General features: G+C 34.6%; 2 protein-coding genes and 1 long non-coding RNA gene across 4 annotated transcripts; 1 reads left to right on the top strand and 2 right to left on the bottom strand.

Moving 5' to 3' along the window:
- The first annotated feature begins 5 nt into the window (after positions 1-5).
- Positions 6-5,708, top strand: LOC124443209 (beclin 1-associated autophagy-related key regulator-like). 2 transcript variants are annotated; one of them, XM_046993744.1, is made up of 12 exons: positions 6-232; positions 477-539; positions 624-666; positions 952-1,033; positions 2,867-2,976; positions 3,290-3,458; positions 3,916-4,083; positions 4,322-4,354; positions 4,422-4,545; positions 4,660-4,750; positions 4,814-4,899; positions 5,188-5,708. In XM_046993744.1, the coding sequence occupies exons 1-12, from the start codon at positions 90-92 to the stop codon at positions 5,462-5,464; spliced, it is 1,389 nt and encodes a 462-aa protein (XP_046849700.1). In that variant the 5' UTR covers positions 6-89; the 3' UTR covers positions 5,465-5,708. The 2 variants fall into 2 exon arrangements, with proteins under 2 accessions (XP_046849700.1, XP_046849701.1); XM_046993745.1 differs by lacking the exon at positions 4,322-4,354.
- LOC124443214 (26S proteasome regulatory subunit 4) lies at positions 5,614-8,766 on the bottom strand. Its single transcript, XM_046993750.1, has 13 exons — positions 8,657-8,766; positions 8,523-8,578; positions 7,927-8,023; positions 7,463-7,584; positions 7,207-7,394; positions 7,007-7,135; positions 6,813-6,909; positions 6,648-6,736; positions 6,440-6,540; positions 6,260-6,356; positions 6,135-6,189; positions 5,908-6,062; positions 5,614-5,810 (listed from the first exon to the last, which is right to left on the bottom strand). Exons 4-13 carry the CDS (start codon positions 7,545-7,547, stop codon positions 5,676-5,678), a joined length of 1,131 nt encoding a protein of 376 aa, XP_046849706.1. The 5' UTR covers positions 7,548-7,584; positions 7,927-8,023; positions 8,523-8,578; positions 8,657-8,766; the 3' UTR covers positions 5,614-5,675.
- A 1,030-nt stretch (positions 8,767-9,796) lies between these two features.
- On the bottom strand, positions 9,797-10,777 carry LOC124441996. Its single transcript, XR_006947056.1, has 3 exons — positions 10,730-10,777; positions 10,286-10,401; positions 9,797-10,008 (listed from the first exon to the last, which is right to left on the bottom strand). It is a non-coding gene; the product is annotated as an uncharacterized LOC124441996 (long non-coding RNA).
- Between the last annotated feature and the right edge of the window lie 10,910 nt (positions 10,778-21,687).

The following is a 21,687-nucleotide window of genomic DNA, read 5'->3' as shown; positions in this document are numbered from 1 at the left end:
GCAATAGAAATTTGGGTGTGAAATTCGGGCGGTAAGGACCATCTGCGGACAATAACAATGACATCACTGATGACATCATAGGAAAATAAATGGCGGAAGAAATTGGGAAAGAAATAGTTGTTTATCATGATGGATTTTGTCCGTTATGCTCCAGGAAAAGAAGAGTTTTCACCTGCCCAAAATGCATAACGCTTGGTTTATTTTCTAAGAGCAACGAAGCCAGAAGTGAAAGGTATATAAATTCTGCATAGACAACGACTGGCCTTTGTGTAACATTTGAGTGTGGAATTATTGGAATATTTCTATGTTGAAAGGAGCAAATGTTGTTGTTGCATTAGATGCCCATATAATGTCACCTATATGTGGTGCTCAAAAACATCGTAAAAGCTTAAATAAATTTTCAGGAATGAGTAGTTTTACTTTAAATATCAGATTTTAAACCTTTAATTTCATGTTTTTGTTACTCTTTGTTGCAGTTACGAGAAAAAACGACAGAGATTAGAGTCAACAAAAAAATTAAAGCTTGAGTCTTCCGATAGGTACGTTACAGCATTAGTAATAATAGTGAATACATGGTGTGATTTTGAAATTACTTGAACAGCTAGCATTTTGTCTTCATTCAGAGTTTTGCAATTAATAAAGAATTGTGAATCAAAAAATGACATAGTAAGTAAGAATAGTGGATACTTTTTGTTTGATAATTTTCTCAGGGCCTCAACATGTAGTGCAGAGGTATTTACAATGAGTTGTGTTGCTGCATAAATATATGAAGTTATGATTGGTAACATCAGTTTTTGAAAACCTATTAATTGCTGACCGTTGTTAAAAGTTATTGAATAGTTTTCAATGCATATTCCAAAGCATTGTAGCATGTCATCCTAGTGAACAAAAGCATTGAGGAATTTAAAGGTCTCTCTGAGCCTGTACATAAACTTTTTTATTCTTTTGTAGAAGTGTAAACTGCTATTATTACGTTGCAAAGTTTCAGCCATACACGAAGCCATAGATAAATTGAAGTGGAAGCACAGTGAAGGTGAAATTTTCTGTTTTTTATTAAGTGAAACATTTACTGGAAATGTATTGCGTATTCAATTGCTTCTATGTATAGATGAGCCAATTAATCGGAAAATAATTGGTATAGCCAGTTAATGCCTAGTTTTAAAATAGTCGGCTGGTTACTGATTATTAAATAAATCTACATGCAAAATGCAAGCAGAAATAAAAATGCAAGGAAATACAGATTACGGAAGTTCAAAAAATAGTTCTTTATGTTTAACAGTTAAACACCACAGAAACGGTGAACTTGGAAACAATTACACTTAATTTAATTTGATTTGTGTAAAACATATTCTGGAATGACTCGACTATATTGGAATTTGCTACATGGTGAAAGTGAGTGCTTCAAATGGCAATTTTATAGAAATTTTAAAACAAAAATAGAAAGTAGAAAGTTTCAATCCTTTCAATTTGAAAAGTTTTTTTAATGCCAACCTTATCAATTTGGGCCAAAATTTCTAACTATTAGTGACTAACTAATGATTTTTTAAATTATTCTGCTGTATTAGTCTTATAAAAGCTTGCTTGGCTAAGTTAGCAAAATTAATTTGTCAAAATGAATTTCAAAACTGCCCAGGGCTCAGGGACTATTTACTAGTAACATAAAAATTAATCATTGAAACCGATTAACTGGCCAATTATATTGAATATAATATCGAAGAATTGGCCTCCAAATAATTTCTAATCTGCTATCTCTTGTGTTGTTCTGCTCTCTCTTGTGTTGTTCTGCTCTCTCTTGTGTTGTTCTGCTCTCTCTTGTGTAGTTCTGCTATCTCTTGTGTAGTTCTGCTATCTCTTGTGTAGTTCTGCTATCTCTTGTGTAGTTCTGTTATCTCTTGTGTAGTTCTACTATCTCTTGTGTAGTTCTGTGATCTCTTGTGTAGCTCTGCTATCTCTTGTGTAGTTCTGCTATCTCTTGTGTAGTTCTGCTATCTCTTGTGTAGTTCTGCTATCTTTGTATAGTTCAGCTATCTCTTGTGTAGTTCTGTGATCTCTTGTGTAGTTCTGCTATCTCTTGTGTAGTTCTGCTATCTCTTGTGTAGTTCTGCTATCTCTTGTGTAGTTCTGCTATCTCTTGTGTTGTTCTGCTATCTCTTGTGTAGTTCTGCTATCTCTTGTGTAGTTCTGCTATCTCTTGTGTAGTTCTACTATCTCTTGTGTAGTTCTGCTATCTCTTGTATAGTTCTGCTATCTCTTGTGTAGTCTGCTTTATCTTGTGTAGTTCTGCTATCTCTTGTATAGTTCAGCTATCTCTTGTGTAGTTCTGCTATCTCTTGTGTAGTTCTACTATCTCTTGTGTAGTTCTGCTATCTCTTGTGTAGTTCTGTGATCTCTTGTGTAGCTCTGCTATCTCTTGTGTAGCTCTGCTATCTCTTGTATAGTTGGGCTATCTCTTGTATAGTTGGGCTATCTCTTGTGTAGTTCTGCTATCTCTTGCATAGTTCAGCTATCTCTTGTGTTGTTCTGCTATCTCTTGTGTAGTTCTGCTATCTCTTGTATAATATGTGATCTCTTGTGTAGTTCTGTGATGTCTTGTGTAGTTCTGCTATCTCTTGTATAATATGTGATCTCTTGTGTAGTTCTGCTATCTCTTGTATAATATGTGATCTCTTGTGTAGTTCTGTGATCTCTTGTGTAGTTCTACTATATCTTGTGTAGTTCTGTGATCTCTTGTGTAGTTCTACTATCTCTTGTATAATATGTGATCTCTTATGTAGTTCTGCTATCTCTTGTATAGTTGGGCTATCTCATGTATGCTGTTATTATTCATGCTTCTAAAAAGATTACCTTGTTTCATATTAACCTACAGACAAAGGCATTTTGAGTAAAACTACAGAAGAAAACAAGAGAAGAAGGTCGAGGCTGGACCTTTTGAAGCAGCAAATAAAAACACAAGAAAAACAACTTCACAGCAAGAACGTAATGCACTCTTTCTTTTTTCTGAGCCCATAAAAAGATCTAAATTTATTTACGTATTTTGTGCCGTGTAACCTGCCTCTTGATTTTGACAAAAATCATCTCTACTCTTGGTTCTACTGTGGTGCGTGTAATCTTTTCAATTCTTTAGACAATGTGAAATTTGATGTTATTGGGAATAAAACCAATGTTATTTATGAATTTTAACTCAAATCTGAGTTACACGCTGAATTTCTTTTCGCTCTTTTTTTGTTTCTGTGCAAGTCATATATATACACCGAAAAATGTAGTATTCCTTGATTCAACTTGTTTTTAGGTCAAGATACAACAAAGACTAACTGATCTAGCTGATCAACAACAACAGGTTGTAACATTACGAAGAATTTATATTGATCAAGTGCAAAAATATCTATTTCCAATTGAAAAGAGAAGCATATTTCCCGAACCTGAGACCCCGCCTGGTATCGCGGCAACACATTGTAATGGTGAGATTTTCTTCAGTACATTGGATACGGAGTTGGTGATGTATGTGTGACTCTCACTGAATTGAATAATAATTCACTTATATGACGTAGCTAAAAATCGTGATTACTATTTAGAAACACAGACGTCTGTCACTATCAATAGCGAAGCCAGCTTATTTTTTACTCCTACAGTGCAAATTTTTTTGTGTTCATTCGCAGTAAAGAACCTATTTAATTTTCTAAAGAAATGAATAATAATTTTGCAGAAAAATTTGCATTTTAGGAGTAAAAGATCGTGTTGGTTTTGCTACTAGTCACTATACTTTTTATACAATCAAAACGTGTCGTTAGCAAATCAGAATTCGAATCACAAAAAGTAGTACCTTCGTGAAAAGATTATGGCTCAGGGCTCTGTGACTTTCAAAGAAGTTAAATTGCCATGGAAATTTTGCTAGAAAATGTGTTTTGATTACTTTAGCCAGTGACGTTGCCCTTGAAGGCAGTGACAGTTATGAGAAGGCTTTAAGCGAAGCAACAAGAACATCTTATGTTGAAGGAAAATGGCTAACTTACGACGAAACTCAATACAAAATACTCGAAACATTTCTTCCTGTAAATGGAAACTATTCCTCTTATTCTCAATGGTGTAAGTTATCATTCTATAGCGAAGGCTAGTCCGCGATTTTAGTCATGTTATCTTAATTTCCCAACATTTTTACTCATTTCTTCACGTGTCAGTGGTTTTCACAGTGAGTAAAGAAAGAAAAAAATACTTAATATGATTTGATAAACGGGCTTGCTACGCTGTATTGAGTCATGCAATATTTTTTTGCATTTTTCTCCCCAATAGCTACTTCACAAAATTTATAAATTTGACATTTTAGTGAGATCCAGAAAAAACTTACAGAATGAATCAGGTGATTTACAAAACTCCTATGTCAACTTGTAGTTTTATAACTCTTTGACTTGTTATTTTCTTTCTAGTGCGAACCTGTGAATTGAAAAGCTCAGGATTTTGTTATACTGCCGGTTTGAGTTATGCTTGTCAATTGCTCGATCTAAGCGCTTTTTTCCTTGACGTGACGTTACCTAGAAACGTCACTTTCGGGTAAGAGAAATTATCTTTCATGTTTTTTCTGTTTGTTTTATTGTTCATAGCGAACAAAATGATTCGTTATATCTTATATTTGATGTAAATATAAGAAATTTTTATTATTACCAGTGATTTTTGTCTCCGTGATTTGAGCGCTTCTGAGTTGAAGTCAGCGGTAGTTCGTCTAAATACCAACGTAATGTATTTATGTATGTCTCAGGTAAGCTATGAGCCTTTATATTCTCGTTGAGAAACTTTATAACAGGTTGACTTTCTTTGTTAGAATGTAAACCCGCAGATGCTACATCCCGCACATACTCTTCAGAATCTTCGTGTTTGTCTTAACCCCGATAACATGGATCTGGGAAGGTGAGAAACGACTTTCATTGCGTGGGATTTCAAAGTATAATGCTCTTTACAACGGCAAGCTGTTTTTACTTGTCGAAATATCATTCCAATATTTTTTGACACCAGCCCCTCCAAAAATTTACCTTTTCCATTTATTAAATTGTTCAGTAAGACTAAGGAAGAATGCAACTTATAACTTTAATCTACAACTTGATCCCCTGAGCAAAATTACCTCATAAAGATGTCCATACTTATGGTAAATGATAAAAACATCTGTTTACCGCGTTAACGAAAAATATTTTTCACTAGGTTCACAGCTCACTGCACGGACGGTTCAAACGATCATGTATTGTTGAACGATGCTGACGTCGATAGTTCCGATGAAGATCTTCCTGATGGAAACGAGACACATAACTTAGAGCTTTATGCAACAGATACCGAATGGGAAACAATAACTATAGATTCACCAGTGCCATCGGCTGTTACACAGAACGCGACTTCTAGAGAGTCTGAGAACGAAACTATACAATCGTCTGCATCTAGCTTCGTCTCGTCGGTGACGTCATTATGGCCTTGGAAAAGTTAGGAAACAACGCTTTTCTTACTTGTTGCTTACTTTTGCAAACTTGTGCACTTTGTCGGGTTTCAAAGATGTTGGGGGTAGAATTGAAAATGTTATTTATATATGTGCATATAATAGTGACAATTCCCAATTCATCTAACTTCACCATAAAATAAAGACAATATGCAATATAAGTTTAATACATTAGGTCAACAACATATAATGCACAGATTATTTATAAATAAAGGCCTTCCGGTGTTCCTTCTGATTTTCTATATAGAACATTTTCTTTTGATTTCTTGAAATCTTCATTAGCCACTTTCATTCGTCGCTCCCGTAAGGCAAGTAGACCAGCCTCAGTACATATTGCCTAGAAAACAAAACATCCATACTTTAGTACTAAAATAAACAGATTATTGTCATGAACGTGGCAACCTTTATAAAAGTGGAGAACACGTTCTACTAACTTTAATATCTGCTCCTGATAGATCATCTTTTGCCATAATGTATTCCGTTAGGTTGACATCGTCTGCTAAAGTCATTCGACTAGTGTGGATATTGAAGATACGACGCTTTGTTTTTTCATCCGGAAGAGGGAACTCAATCTTCCTATCAATGCGACCTACAATTGCCAATTGCAATGAATTGCTACACAAATCATTAATCTTGTTATTTCAAGTTTTTGTAGTCGTACCAGGCCTAATAAGTGCAGGGTCCAGAGAGTCTATCCTGTTTGTGGCCATGATCACCTATGATTATTGAACAGAAAGAAATTAAAGGAAACCTGTCACAATGTTAGGAATATGTATCGTCTTTCACCTTGACGTCACCTCTTGAGTCAAAACCGTCGAGCTGATTTAATAATTCCAACATGGTCCTTTGTATTTCACGTTCACCACCGGAGTTAGAATCATATCTGGAAGGCAATAATTAATGAATTTTTTCAACAAATACATACATGCTATTTTCCATTCATGTATCCCCTGTATGTGTGTGCACCTTTTGGTGCCAATGGCATCAATCTCATCGATAAATACAATTGATGGCGCATGTTCTTCAGCCACACGAAATAATTCACGAACCAATTTAGGACCATCACCCTGTAGGACATTAAATGAACATAGTGATAAGTCCTTCAATGAAATGCCAAATCATTTTCCCAATAAATTTTATAAAATAAACATGCTAGCAATGTCATATGATTTACCAAGTATTTTTGAATCAACTCTGATCCAACAACTCTAAGAAATGTTGCAGATGTTTGATTAGCAACTGCCTTAGCAAGCAAAGTCTTTCCTAAGAATGTAAACATATGGTGTGAGGTTGGTCAAACTGGAAAATGATCAAGGGGAAATCATGTATTAGTACTTGCCTGTTCCAGGAGGGCCATACAATATGACTCCTTTGGGGGGTCGAATACCCATCTCTTCATATAATTCTGGGTGTGTAAGTGGAAGTTCAACAGATTCCTTGGGGAAATCAAACATTCTTCTTAATAATATGTGCTAGGAGCAAATGTTGTTTTCTATTCTGAGAACATATATGAGATTTGTATGTTTTTGGAACCTTGATTTCCATGATCTGTTTATCAAGACCACCGATATCTGCATATGATTCTTGTGGGGCTTTTTCCAGTTTCATAACAGTAACCATTGGATCTGTATCATCAATCAAAACTCCTATCACAGCATGAACCTTAAAAGATAAAACACATCAAATAAACAGATGACACAAGGAATGATCAAGCAGGTTATATTAAATGATACTTTGTGATTTAGAAGGACAGTACATCCAGGTTCAAGAAGATCTTTGTCAACAAAAGATAAAATATTGACATAATGTTCAGATCCAACAGATGTTGATACAATTGCATGATTATCATCAATAATCTCTTCAAGAGTTCCCACTGACATTGGTGTTCCACGCAGATCATCAACTTTTGATCTCTCTTCCTAAGAAACAAAATTATCAATGATTATCCTTTTTTGTCCACATTTGTTTCACTTTGGTTACAAGTCATACTGTTCTTTTCTTCTTGTGGCTTCAACCGTTCTTGATTTTGAATGAACTCGTCCTCCATAAGTAAGAAATCTTTGATTCTCTCCATTTTAAAAGTTTTAGTCGACAATTCTTGTGTGGTGTAACTAGAGCACAAAAGTTATAATGTTACATTGTTCAACTAAAAAGTTTTTTACAATATCACAAAAAAGTAATAATAAACAGAAAGTTATGAGTCCCATTATTTTTGTAAAAGTGCTGAATGCCATTTGTTCATAACTCAACAAGTGCAAAGGCAATCATCCCCCTGGTTACATTCAAACAGGGAAAAAATATTGTAACAAAAAATTTACCCAGGGAGGTAATGGCCTTAGTTTCCTGCATGGGTTAAGTGGTAAATCAATGGCATATACTACTTCTACAAAAAATAAATGGAAATCACCTTTGCATGTAAATATTCTATAATGTTGCAACATAGCACCACTAACCTTGAGGTAGTTTATTAGCAGCCTCAGGTCCCTTGAGTTTTTTCTGTTTTTTACCCACCCTAGTTGGTACTGGTGGTTCATACTTTTTACGCTTGCTCTTTGATTATAGAAAATAAAATTTAACCATGCCAGTATATTAATCACTTTAACATACAGTAGAAAAAAAATACTGAAATTCCAAAGTTGACTCCACTGTTAACACAGGCACAATTTCAAACTCTCAAAGTAAATTTTACTAAGAAATTTATCAATATGACTCAAATGGAAGACTCACCAAACAAATTGTGTAAGTCAATAATATTGACAAATACCAAAAAAAATGTATGAAAAGTTCGAAAACGGATGTATTTTGATAGATATATCTTTACATCTTTTAAAATTCTGCTAAAGATGGTTTAGAGTTGAACCGAAACAATAGTTTCCAAGATTTTTTGTGCATTTGTAAATAATATTGATTTCCTTGCGCAAAATCTATAAAATTATTTTTCGTTTCACTTTTGTTGAAACACTAAGCAGTGAAAAAATTAAGGTTATTATTCTGCTAAAGATTAATTTAAGCAATTGTGCAGAAGTTTATTAACAAGCCCCTCATCTACCTTGTCTTCTTTTTATCACCTTGACCTGAGCCTCCACTGCCAGATTGATTTTGTCCCTAGGGTTAAAAAACAACATGAAGATAAAAATATCTTAATGCGTTGTAAAAAAAGGTCTACTTTTTAACAGTACTAACCATTTTTGCTGAGTAAAAATTGTATAATGACGAAATACGCCGATAATAACAAACACTATTATACAATGATTTCAAGTTGAAGTGCCTGGCCTGCCTGTAGGGGAAACATTACATCCCGGGCGGAGAGGGTGCGTCTGCGATGCATTATGGTCAGTGTAGTGGATAAAATGGTATTATTCAACTAATCCCATTTATCCCAATGATTTATATTCAGTGAACTGTAATTACAACAACAATGTTGTAATTACAGTTCACTGTTTATAATTGAAAATGATAAAAGATAAGATTAGAGGGTCAGCAAAAAACGATGTACATGTTGTATGAGTTCATGCTACGTAATTGATCGCTGAATACGAAAACTTTTTTCTGCACTCGTCAAAAGCAGGTATGTTACGTATGTATTCTCCTTTTCGTATTTACTGTTTTTGTATTTAAACTGTAATCACTTTTTGACTTTTAAGTTAAGCAACTGAATTAAGAAACTACAACGATGCTTTTAGAGTGTATAATGCAAAAGGTTTGTAAGCAGAATACAGGAAATGGATAGGACGTTATGACAAAGTTGTGCTAAGCTTTAAGTGCTACCTATTCAAGTTCACTTCTTCTAAATCCAGCACAATCATTGAAGCACTTATGACTGTTCACCTGTTTCCTTGGAAACTTATTTAATGTAAAGATGATAAATGTACACATGTGTATGATATCAATGCCAAGAATTTTAGCATGGACAAACAAAATAGTTGGAGGGCAGCAGAAAAGTCTTTAAACAGCTTGAATGGAAAAACTGAAAGCATTTGTGCATCCAAGCAGTCTTCACCATCATTATCTTTGCAGATTTTGCAAACACCAGTATTAGTCTACAGCAAAACAAAGAAATGAATTTAAAATGAATTTAAGTTTCTCATCCACTGTATAATGCTTTAAAGACTTTGGTTAAAACATACTCATGAATATCATCATAGCAAGAGCCAAATATGAGTGATATTAGTTTCTCTCTCTAATTCCATTTTAAAATTTCTGTTTAGGCTTGAATTTTCACAAATACACCTTGCAAACTGTGAAAGGAAATTGTTAAAATTAATGTACAGGAATAACCATATATATATAATTATATATATTTATATGCATTGATTTGTAGGCATGGTTTGCATTTTGTAGAAATCTAGTGCCATAACTACAAGAAATGAGCAATGTATAAATTAATAGAATGGATTGTAAAATCTCTGTGGGAGTGCTCACTTACAAGGCAAATGAGTACACCACAATTAAAGCTGTCCTGCTGTGAGAAATGTAATGGCTCGATACATGACCAAAATTGAGAATGCCAACCAGTTTTCATGTCAGCAATTTCACTAAAAAAAATACAGTAGCAGTACTTTAAGTATTGCTTTTCATCAAACTTGATACTTAAGATATCTCTCTGCTCTGCATAATGTAAAACTTCAAACTTACTTCCCTATTTATATTAGACCAATTACATTCACATGTCTTAGGTAATGATTCTAATTTGTACTTAATGCCATGCAAGGAAGCAAGTAATTTGCCTCTTACCCCCCTCAAAGAAAATCCTGTTATGCCTTGTAAACACCTTTACAATATTTTTTTAAATCTTTGTTTAAGTAATCAAACCTTATCTTGTCTATAAGGTCCATAAGATGCCCGTGTGTTTGAAAATCAATTGTTCTTTCCTTTTGTCCATTCATGGGGTCAATGAAGTATCGTATTTTCTTAGATTTGTCAATTACCTATTGGCAAAGTCAGAAATAAGTGGAAAATTCTTTCTTTATATAAATTGTCATAAATAATTCATATGATGGTAGAAAAAATTTCCTTCAGTCTTGAAGAGTAAAAGAGTAAATCTTTCAGTGTTCTTATGCAAGGACCACAGAGCACATTTTTCATTAAGGGGGGGGGTATGTATCCATCCACCACTAAAGATGCAAAAGTTAATAGTTGCAAGATTTGGATCCAAAGACAAATCTAAAATTTTCAAAATTGAGGGCCATAGTCCCACCTCCACCCTCCCTGACTCTGCATTCCCTGTTACATGTAGTAGTTACTACATTTGCTCACCAGCAATGTCCAATGAATACCATACTCGTTAATAGGAACAAATATTTTTTGACACAGAGAAAAAAACATTGGCCAGACCACAGTGCTAGTGTGGGCAGGGACATCTGCACCACTTAGTCACACACCATCCTACACTCTATCATGTTCGCATATTTTATACCTTCCTCACAGAGCAGTCAGAAACTCCAATAGGGAAGAAAAATTTGGCAATAACATCATGTTTTTACATATTGTGTACATTAGATTCAATCGCAAATTCAAAGTATGGTGCGCTGCAGCAAATGACGAGCAGGTTAATTTTTCAGAAATAACCGCGTTAGTGTAGTTTGTTACGAGCAATACCTAATACGAGACAGAAAACGATTCTATTACAGCCCATTTTGTTTTACTACCTAATGGTGATGAAATTATTCCTAGTAAGATTCATTATGTTATTTTGTTTTCTTAAAGTAGGGGTGCCCTACTATGAAAACAGGGGATTAAATATAAAGGGACGAAAGCCCCCATAGCTACCATTTTCTAACTCCCCTCTTCACTGGTTATTTAGCCCTAGGCAACACCAACCTTAAAAATGTTTGCAAGGGTAACGAGTCTTCTTCAAGCTTTAAGAACACTCTGGTTTGCTCAAATTTACAAGATGCCTTTCACGTGGGTTGGCTAAACCTGATATGAAACTCCCCCTTTTGGAAATTAACTGCTGAAATGTCAGAGGTATTGTACTCTGTGGCGGCATAACGACTTTTAAGGCAATGTTTTACGAATTGTGGAGGTCTGTCTCTTAAATAAATTGGAACGCTTTTTGTTATATTTGCATATGCACTACTAAACATAAGGTTTTTGCATATAGCCCTGAGAGTCAGGAATGAAACACTCTAGTGTGATTGCAATGCCATACACAGATTTATCCACTGATCTTGGTAAATATTCGTATTTAAATAGCTTGTTCATTGCCTCTGTGCCATTGTTAGTGTTGACGACGTTCACTGCTTGTTGTGTTCGAAACGCATGGACCCAACGTGCCGAACACGAAAGCCATGTGTTTTCAGTATATTCTTTAACTTTTTCATAGAATCAAGACTTCCGTAAGTTGGTGACTTCGGCATCATACTCACTTTGCTCTGCGGATACTCTATCACTGTCGTTATTTCTCTTTGTCGTTTCCTCTCGCATCCTATAAAAAAAATTCGAAGTGGGATCTTTTGCTTTCCACTCGTCAACTTTCCTTGCCAGTGCTTACTGGTCATCGTCGCAAGATTTGAAAGAAGAAATGGCTCTACCAATGTGATTTCGAATGTCTTGCCGGGATGGATAGTATCGTCGATTTGCTTTTTTGGGAACCTGTGTTTTTGGAACATCTCGAAATAGATCGTTCTCTACGAAATTGTCCAGCCATCGCTTTACTTCAGCAACGCTGGTAATATTTTGTTTGACCAAATCATAGATTTTTCACGACACGTGAATCGACGTATTGGGTTGATAGCTCAGTTCCCACTGGGTGTTTTTGGTGAGCAGAGCTTAGCGGTATCCTTAGGTAAAATCGCGTGGACCTACGGACTTTTGCGTTCTCTTTATTAAGGGCCTCGTTTAGTTTAGTTAGAAGCGTACGTTTGGCAACTTTTATGGCGTTGTTGGATTGACAAGCGTTTTGTCCATGAAGTAATCATCAAAATCTCGATGCAGCAGATTTTTAAAGTTGCAGGGCACTGGAGTTTTCGACTGTTTTGTAGTCTAACTCGCTGTTTCTTTTCATATTCGTGGTCTCCACTGACTGTACACTATAACCTCCTCTTCCATCCTGGATGTGTAATAAAAGCAACGCAATTTTACCCGCTATATATATGTAAAAGCCCAAATATTTCTTCTTTAATGTATAGCGAATGTAATTCTCTTTCTTACTGAATAAGATTTTTTAATAGTTAACTCTACAAACATTTTTATAGGTAGTGTTAATAACTAGAAATTTTTGATAAAAAGACTGTTTTTTATATCTTTGATGTTGTTGTCTGGTGATTGATCATTGATGTTGATTACCTTATTAGGTCCATGGAGACAATGCCGCGTTTCTGTGCTTTTTATAGAGAATGGCTTGCCAAAAAACGAAATTGGAAGATATCCTCTTTTGTCTTCAAAAACTGCATGATCTACGAGAACATGTGTAATTCATTCTATAGCTGAGTTACAACATCTGCGCGATCATTGTTTTCATGTTTTCCAATTAACCCATTTTTGGAAAAAACGATATTTTCAATTAACTGTGTTAAGTGGGATTATTCAAGCGTATTTGCGTCGTCGGGATCTTATTTCAAGCAACACATGTATTTGTCCAAAAACACTGACCAGCCAACAATTTAAAAAAATATAATATAAAACAAATTCTGAAAAAACAGGACATCTTGAGATTGCAAATTATCAATCAAAACAAGACGAGAAGTGAACTGTAAATTTTCGACTATATTTCAAAGTCATCCTCAGACACGTATTTGTAAACCTTGCTGACCTAACTAACATTAGCATGATTGGTTTCATGTTATCCGTGTTCATTTAAGTTGCTTGGATGTAAGATTGACGAAGTCAAACATACAGTTACGGCTTTTGGCGTACGCACTTACTTGCTTGAGTAAATCTCTTATTACTCATCTCTTTCGTATGATTTTCGACGGTAACAAAGCTAATAGAATTAATTGCTTGAAGTTTCTGCAAAACAGCCTCCAATTGTTCATTTTTCCCATCAAAGTACGATAAACAATAATCATTTTCAATGTTCACGCCATCGAAATGTTCATTAATGAAACAAATCTCAAATTTTCATTGCATTTATCTCATCCATGATTTTATTCGAAGGGAAAAGCAAGCAAATAAGGGAAAAGCCAATATTCATATCAATTATTAATCGTGAAAGATGCTTAGGGTTTTCAAAGATTATCAATAATTATCAACTATGATCCACTACACTGACCATAATGCATCGCAGACGCACCCTCTCTCTCCGCCCGGGATGTAATGTTTCCCTGCCTGTAGGTGCCAAGCCTGGTTACAAGATGTGGTTCTGACCTCTGTAGATATCTGAAGAGAGCATCCCCTATTGTGCATCCATATATGGTTATGGTCAACTGTACAAAGAACCTTTATTCTTTATCAAGGCTTAATTAAATTAAATTGTGACGGCGGACGTGGGCGAATGCTAGTGTTTGAAAAATTCCAAGAAATTGGTTGCAAGTCCAGAATAAGCGCACATCTGTTAGATTTAAGATGTTTACGAACATTGACACAATCATAAAACAGTTTAATCATAATGATTGAGAATATATTTTAACATAACATGTGCTCTTTTACAAGGCAGAAACAATCATAAATTACATCGGTCAACGTGATTAATAATCTAGTTGAGAGTTGTACAATATGTGATGTATTTCCTTTTAATAACATCATTGTTGCTTGGGCTTTGTAAGTGCAAAGACTTGAAATTTAGTTTTCATTTTGTAAGCGTCTCGAAAAATTGTAAAATGCCGACGATAAAACAATAAATCTGATGAAGAGTCAGGAGTTCAAAAGACTGGAAACATAATTCGTTGCAAGAAATGAAGATGAAGAAAATAATCCCAACAAAACAACAATTCAGCTTCTGAGCAAATGATTCAGGTTCTGGAAATGACAATCCAAGAAAGAAGAAGCTTCCAAGGTTTTTTACTTCATAGTTTCGTAGAAGCACTATTGCTAATGCGCATTTAATATACACGACGAGTTTTTTTAAAATAGACGTGTTTCGACATCTCATGATGCCATCTTCAGGAAAAGTGAAATAATAAATGATACTAGGTTTATATAAAAGTAATATGATACATAAATTGCAACAATAATAAGAAAATAAGATAAATTAATGGGGAGCATCCGAGCGTATTATAAACTAAATACTGTATTGAATTTAAAAGCTTGAACATTGAGGTGAGGATTAATTTTGTTAATGTGGAGTGCTTCTTTGATTTTAAGGGAGAATGAGGTATCGGCAGTTTCGATGATTTGGAAGCAAGAGGGTGAATAGTTGGTTTTGCATGAGGGTCAATAGTTAGTTTTTTACTTCAGTCTTGGTCCAGGTCCAGACTGGAAAGTTTGTAAACTGCACACCCAAGATTTGAAATGCGTGTGCATAAAAACATTGTTTTCTCAAAGTTGCCTGAGATCTCTGGTGTGCACTACAAACTTTTCAGTTTGCCCTAGTGTAGGATTAATAAAGTTTTCTTAATCCTATAGAAAGAAATTTTTACTTTTATATGTCTAATTTCTTAGTGTTTTTGTAGATTAGGCAGTACCTGCTGCAGCGGTGCTAATTGGAATCTTGTTGTAGCTGCTCAGTTGCTATGCAGCTATTGGTTTTACATCTGGTGGTATAGCTGCTGGATCTATTGCTGCTTCAATGATGTCATCTGCAGCAATAGCCAATGGTGGTGGGGTTGCTGCTGTCTGTGAATCTAATACTAGTCAGCTGGTGCTGTTGGTATTGGTGCTGGGGCTACAGGAGTGCTTGGAGCTATTGGTTCGGCAGTTGGTGGTGGTACTGCTTGGCTGGCGGGAAAGTTATATGGAAGAAAACGTAAACCACCCCCTGATGATCCTAAGTCACCCAATGATAATCCCAAGTCACCCCCTGATAATGCTAAATCTTCCCCTGACAATCACGAGTTAAATAAATCTCCTAAACAGCATGATGAAGATGATGAAGATGATGAAGATGATAAAGTTTATTGTTCATCCCAAACAAAGTTACTTTCTGAGAGTTAAAGTTGCATGTAATATGTCATTAATATTATACATAAAAGAGTATTATAAGTATGGAACTACTGCTTTATGAAAATAAATATTCCTTATATTTTAGCAAAACTATGCCATTTGTTGAATGTGATTTTAACTCGTTTTCTAAATTTTATCATCCCCTACTCACTTGATAGAGTTTGTACAGTTCATTGTACTAGCACAGTGTCATTTTCATACAGCTCAGTTGACATGGTGAGCATCTGCTTGTTTGTTGATTTTCTATTGTTAAAACCATTGCTTGCATGGTCAGCGAGAAATGACATAGTTTGTCATAGCAAAGAGAAGTCGATATGACTTCTCTTTGCTATGAATGAAACGGCGGTGACTATCACAATCAATCTGGATTGATGTATTGATGAAAATTCGAAAAAGATGACGACGGACCAATGAACTCTACAACAACCATTGAGTTCTATAATAACTGGAGCGGCTATCTCAAGCGCGGCCTTAGATATCGGATGTTGTAAAAAACATGGCGGATTTCGTCCGTTGCCGCTGAGATTTACCGAAATTGACCGCTTTTCCGAAAATTTCACAATTTCCCTCCTCCAGGAAGGGAAAATGTATGGTGTATTTGGGATTCGGCAAGCAATTTTTGATGAAAATCAAGGTAAAACCTTAAATTCATAACAGCGAGTCAACTGTGGTTGTCAGTTATCTGCTCCTACGAGGATGCATTTATGACGAAAGACCTATATGTCGGCTACACATGTATGAATGCAGATGTGCGTCGTTTTCTTACCAGCGTCAAATTTGTTTGATCGATTAAACTCTTTAGTCTATACAAAAAAGTATATCATAGTTCATCTCCACGGTTCACGAGAGAGAAGTCAGCTTATTTGTTATCATTGCTATTTTGCTTCTTTTCATGCAATGGGCAATGGCTTTTTTCGCCACAATTGTAGGATTTTTACTTGTTTCTTTAAAAAAGTACATATTAAATCTCTGGATATTTACGGATTTTCTGTAATTGAGTTTCATATGAAATTTCAAAAAGACTCAAGTCTACATAGGTTTGGTAAATGAAAACAAACAATATTGTATAGAAATTACTTTAAGTAACCTTTTTGTGATGTTCTGAGGTGCAAGTGCATCAAATACTTGTAAAGTTGTAGCACATTTTGATTTTGTTGTATTGATATATGAATTGGGCAAAATGCAAATAATCATCAAAACACTTATGCTTCCAATGGTGTTTATAATTCATTTGTAGTTTTAATACTTCTATCTTCTTTTTCACTTTGTTTTGTTTTTCCTATATTTGCAATAAAAGTGCACTATAATTTGAATGATTAACACAGTTTTCACCTCAATAATAAATTTCGTAAGCAGATGGTAGTGCATTTTGTTCTCTGAGTATCCACATCTGGTGTTTTGTTCATACAAGAATGATGAAGTGCAAGTAGATATGTCATAGCAAGGCAATAAAACCAAATGAATTACATACCTATAGTGTACTTTTATGCTAGAAGCTTAAAAGCTTTTTAGAAATTAGTTATTGGATTATATTACCTCTATATCATCAATCTCATGATAAGAAATAAGAAGCAAAAAATTTGTAGAAAAGCTTTGAAAAGTGAAAAACTTTTCTTTAAAAAAGCAACAATAATGCATATGATAAATCTCCATTCTGTACTCTAATAGGTAAATAAGCTCAAATTTTTCTTGAAGAAATATAAGAAATATATAAGAAATATACAGTACAGTAACTTTAAAGGTTTCATCACTGAATCTTTAATGCTTCAGTATAGTGCATTAGATATTAGTAACATTCAAACAACACTCAACTAAAATATTTTGATAAAGATATGACATGATTTAAACATTAAGTTACATAAAACCCAATGGCTTATACAGTTTGAAGCTTCACATCTGCATGAGTCATCATCAATCTCAGTACAAATGTTTACATAGACACAAACTTTATGGCCTTCCATTTTACATGTTTGTGAATTGACATTCATTAAGCATCAAAACACACACAACCTTCTTGCCATCTTTCTTTGGATCATGAACTTTAACTTCAAAGCATTCAAGGCATCCTTAGTGAATCCATTGTCTCCATCCATAGAATTTGACCACAATCAAATTAAATAACTCTGGAGAGGAAGACAATAAATCAATTATCTTTACAGCATTATCATTTTTAAGACTCTGCCTGGTCAATAACATCTTCCAGTCATCTTTACTCCTTGATCTTCCCTGCATGTTGTCAGCAAATAGAACATAACAAGCTCTGCTCCAAATCATGGGTACCGTTGGGGCTGATCATTTCTTTGATACCAGATCACATTTTGATACAGAGCAAAATGTGTGCAGTGTCTTTGCTTTAGGAAACTATTTTGCAAATAGATGGGTAAATTTACGATTTCATGCATTAACAAATGACAGAAAAGTATACAGAATTTTATAAGAATTTTACAAGTAAATAAACAGGAAAACATCAGTATATTTGGCGTTCAAGTCTGTCTTAAAAATACGATCTTTAATATGTATTTTATGGCTTTTCAAGTGCATGTATAATTGCTTTTCAATCGTTGACGGACTAACAAAACAAACAACTACCTCACCTGTGAGAAGCGATATGTTCCTTTTGTGGAAACTACGACATCCAACAATTGAACGATTGAAGTGTTGGCATTATAAAGAAATGACAAGAATCGTCACAGATTATGGAACTAACGATATCCATATTCTGTGATATCGTGTTGTTTTGAAAAATTCTTTATAATTTACTATAGACACCAGGGGGAGGTCGAGAATATTATTTTTCTGCAAAGCAATCATTTCAGCGGAAATACGTCCGTTGGCCGCCATGTTTTTTACAACAGTTCCCAGTCCACTTAGCCGCTCCAGTTATTATAGAACTCAATGACAACAACTGGAAGGCTAACTCATTATAAACAAACCTAGACTTGTTTGAAGCCACTTAGAAGCTGATTTGCCGCTTCGCGTGTATCTCGCGTGGACTGTTTTATTTGCTTGACGGATTGTTTTGCAAAAACTGCTAACTTGGAAATAGAATGCTAGCCTAAATGTTTTATTTTTTTCAAAACCGTTAGTAAAATTTGGTTATTAATGTGTTAAGATGCTTTGTGGACGTTCCAAGACATGTTTTGTATACGTAACGCTGTATTATATAAAACATAATAGGGAGAACTTGCTTCGAAATATGAATTTCTCATTTGTCGTCGAAAGACCAAACATTTAAGACAAAACTGATAACAGGTTGTCTGTATCTTTGAATGCTGTGCAAAATACACACAATCCACTTAATACAACATGTTTCATAACAATTTTATTGCTTTCAAAGTTAGACTTGCTTTGTAAGAATTTCACATGCTCTTTTTGTAATGTGTGAAAGTGATTATTTGAAATTTTGAGTTGTGGGTGATTGTTGGTTCTTGTCATTTATTTCTCCCATTTCTTAAGAACTGGTGGAAGATTTGACTTGCATCCATATTTGTGTATTGAGCATTTTATCAGCAAGTTCATGCTTATAAATAAATAGCCAAGTGTACACTATGACAAGTATTGCTAATATAACCTGCTCTACATAAATGCCAAAAAGCAACCCTCATCCTCAGTGGTTTGAAACAGGGTTTTAAAATGATTATAAAGCAAGCAAAGCTATATCATGTATCAAAATTTTATAGTATATCATATTGAATATAAAATTAGTTTTTTCTTGTAATACAGATGATGATAAATGTATATGTAATATATTAAATTTTAGGATGTGTGTTTAAAATGTTTGGTCATATTTGTGAAAATATATGATGATTCTATAATATTAGGCTGATAATCTTTTTCATACTTGTATTACAGTACAATTTTTACTTAAGTGTTTCAAAAGTTATGAATATGGAGTGTCAATTGTGTTTTTGTCTTTTTTTTTAAGTGGGTATTGACCCTTTTGACTCTTTAATGGTGCAATTAATAATAACACAATAATATGGCATAACAGTTTTTTTAAAACGAACTTAAAATATTTTTGCTAACTTTTGAAATATTTTGCAAAGTGTTTTCTTTTGTATACGCTCTGAACTTTCAAAAAGGACTGGGGCGAGCTAATATTGCTCGGAAACACAAAAATTACCGAAAAACAGCGTTTTTTGCCCTGACAGCTTCATTTTCAAAGATTCAAACAATATTATAAGGATAGACAAGTGTGTTTTACATCCTTCTAATGAAAAACAACGAGGGGTGTCAGTTTTGTATTCAAGTTATAAGGCATGTTTTCACGTGCCAAAACAAAGTTCGCCTTTCATCCATCTAAACAGAAGCTTAAACATGTACAAATATCGTTCAAACTTGTTTTATATTAAAGTCCAAACATTGTTTAAGGTTTTTAGACATTAAGCTGGCTCGAAGACCACTGTTTTTTGCAAAAAATCCGGCAATTTCGAAGTGATGTATTTCGCCTCCGTACCCTCAATGGCGGCGATCATGCAGGCTTCAAAGATAGCGTCCAAGCAGTGAACTCCATATATATATAGATGTTATTCAAATGTCGAGTTCACTGCGTACAAGTAAGCCTTCCAGTTGTTATGGAGCTCATTGCAACGGACTGATATGATGACCCCAGCATAGGTTTCCAAAATAAAAAGCTAGAAAGGCCAAAAAGCAAGATTTGAATCTTGCAAATTGGTAAGAATTTAGTAAATTTATCCGTGCTCAATTGGCTGTAATTTTTGTTTCATTATTGTTGTTAGTTAATAGTTTTTTTCGTGAGTTTTTAAAGTGTTTATGTTAACGGTCAGTGATTTGTTTACTTTAGCTGCCTACCTTGCGTAAATATTAAACTGATAAGACCCACGCTGTGAACTCGACATTTGAATAACTGGAATGATAACCGAAGCCAAAACTTGAAGCCAAAAAAATATTTGTTGTCATCATTCGTCATTACACGTCAGGCTCTAGTCTCTCGCGTGTTCATTTTAATTTTTTTAAAATCATTTGTCCCTTGGTAATGGTAGAGTTCGGATCTTGATCAGAGCGTAAAAATAACGAAATTTTTGGAATGAAAAGGTTCACGGAAAGTGAATCAAAGTGATAAATCGAGAAGCAAGGTGAGGTGAACTTGGTCGATCTGCTCTTACGCTGCGGTTTTCCTTTAAAACATATCAAAGTCTTTACGGTAAATGGTTTGAGCCCGGGAGTATCGTTACATGTTTGTAAATGTAGATCGTCTAGGTTGGTATAGTCCTGAGAAGGACTGTTTTTGTTGGACAAAGAGAGAAGGACAATCTTAGCGATGACTACTTAGAGTCATTTTTGACTCTGAAGATGACTGCCGCTAAGATTGTGAAACGTCAATCAACAACAACGAAACAGTCCTTCTCGGAATATCTCCTGAACGATCTACATTAAACTATCAAATCTAAGGATATTCAATTATTGATACCGAGATGACAACCATTTAGTATTTCAAGCACTATCAAAATCGATGAAAATACAATCGCTGTAAAAGTAAAATGCGAGTTATAGGCTCAATATTTTTATGAAACTGGATATTCAAGTTTCTTTTTTCTTCAAACAGATCTTTAAATCCACTGAAATGACAAAAAGACAAACACTGTCTGACACCGTTTGAATTTACCTTCCGATGTAAGAAAATTTTTTGCTTGAATATTTTCTCGTCATATTTTTTATTGTATTGTCTTTTGGCATACAGTGTAATTTTCAGTTGGCTTTCCCTCGTTACAAGTTGTAAGTTACAACGAACTCACTGTAGTAAAGTTTCAGCTGTAAAAAATAACCTTTTGCGAAGAGTTGGCCTCGTGTGTTGTTTGTCGTGATGTTGTTTATATGTTTATGCTTTTGCAATTTGTATTCAAATTTATATTGGCCGTGTATGTTTGGCACTCAGGGGAATGATACTGACGTACAAACCGCGTGAATATTCGACTTTGAAGGACTGGAACTGACGTACAAACCGCGCAAGAGACTAGGACTTTGGCACAGAATATATACTACATACAAAATAAAAAAAAAAAAATGTATAAAATGTATTGTCGTTATCATTCCAGATATATATATATATGGGAGTTCACTGGACCACGTCACACTAACGTCGCGCGAGGTTGATCGATCAATGCGAGACCTTAACGCGCGGCCGGGTATTTATAACATGGATGCCGTCATTC

The sequence above is a fragment of the Xenia sp. Carnegie-2017 genome, unplaced genomic scaffold (genome assembly GCF_021976095.1).
Source record: "Xenia sp. Carnegie-2017 unplaced genomic scaffold, XeniaSp_v1 HiC_scaffold_20, whole genome shotgun sequence".
NCBI classification, from domain to species: domain Eukaryota; kingdom Metazoa; phylum Cnidaria; class Anthozoa; order Malacalcyonacea; family Xeniidae; genus Xenia; species Xenia sp. Carnegie-2017.
The sequence above is the reverse complement of the archived record's forward strand: the minus strand, read 5'-3'. Positions and strand labels throughout refer to the sequence as shown.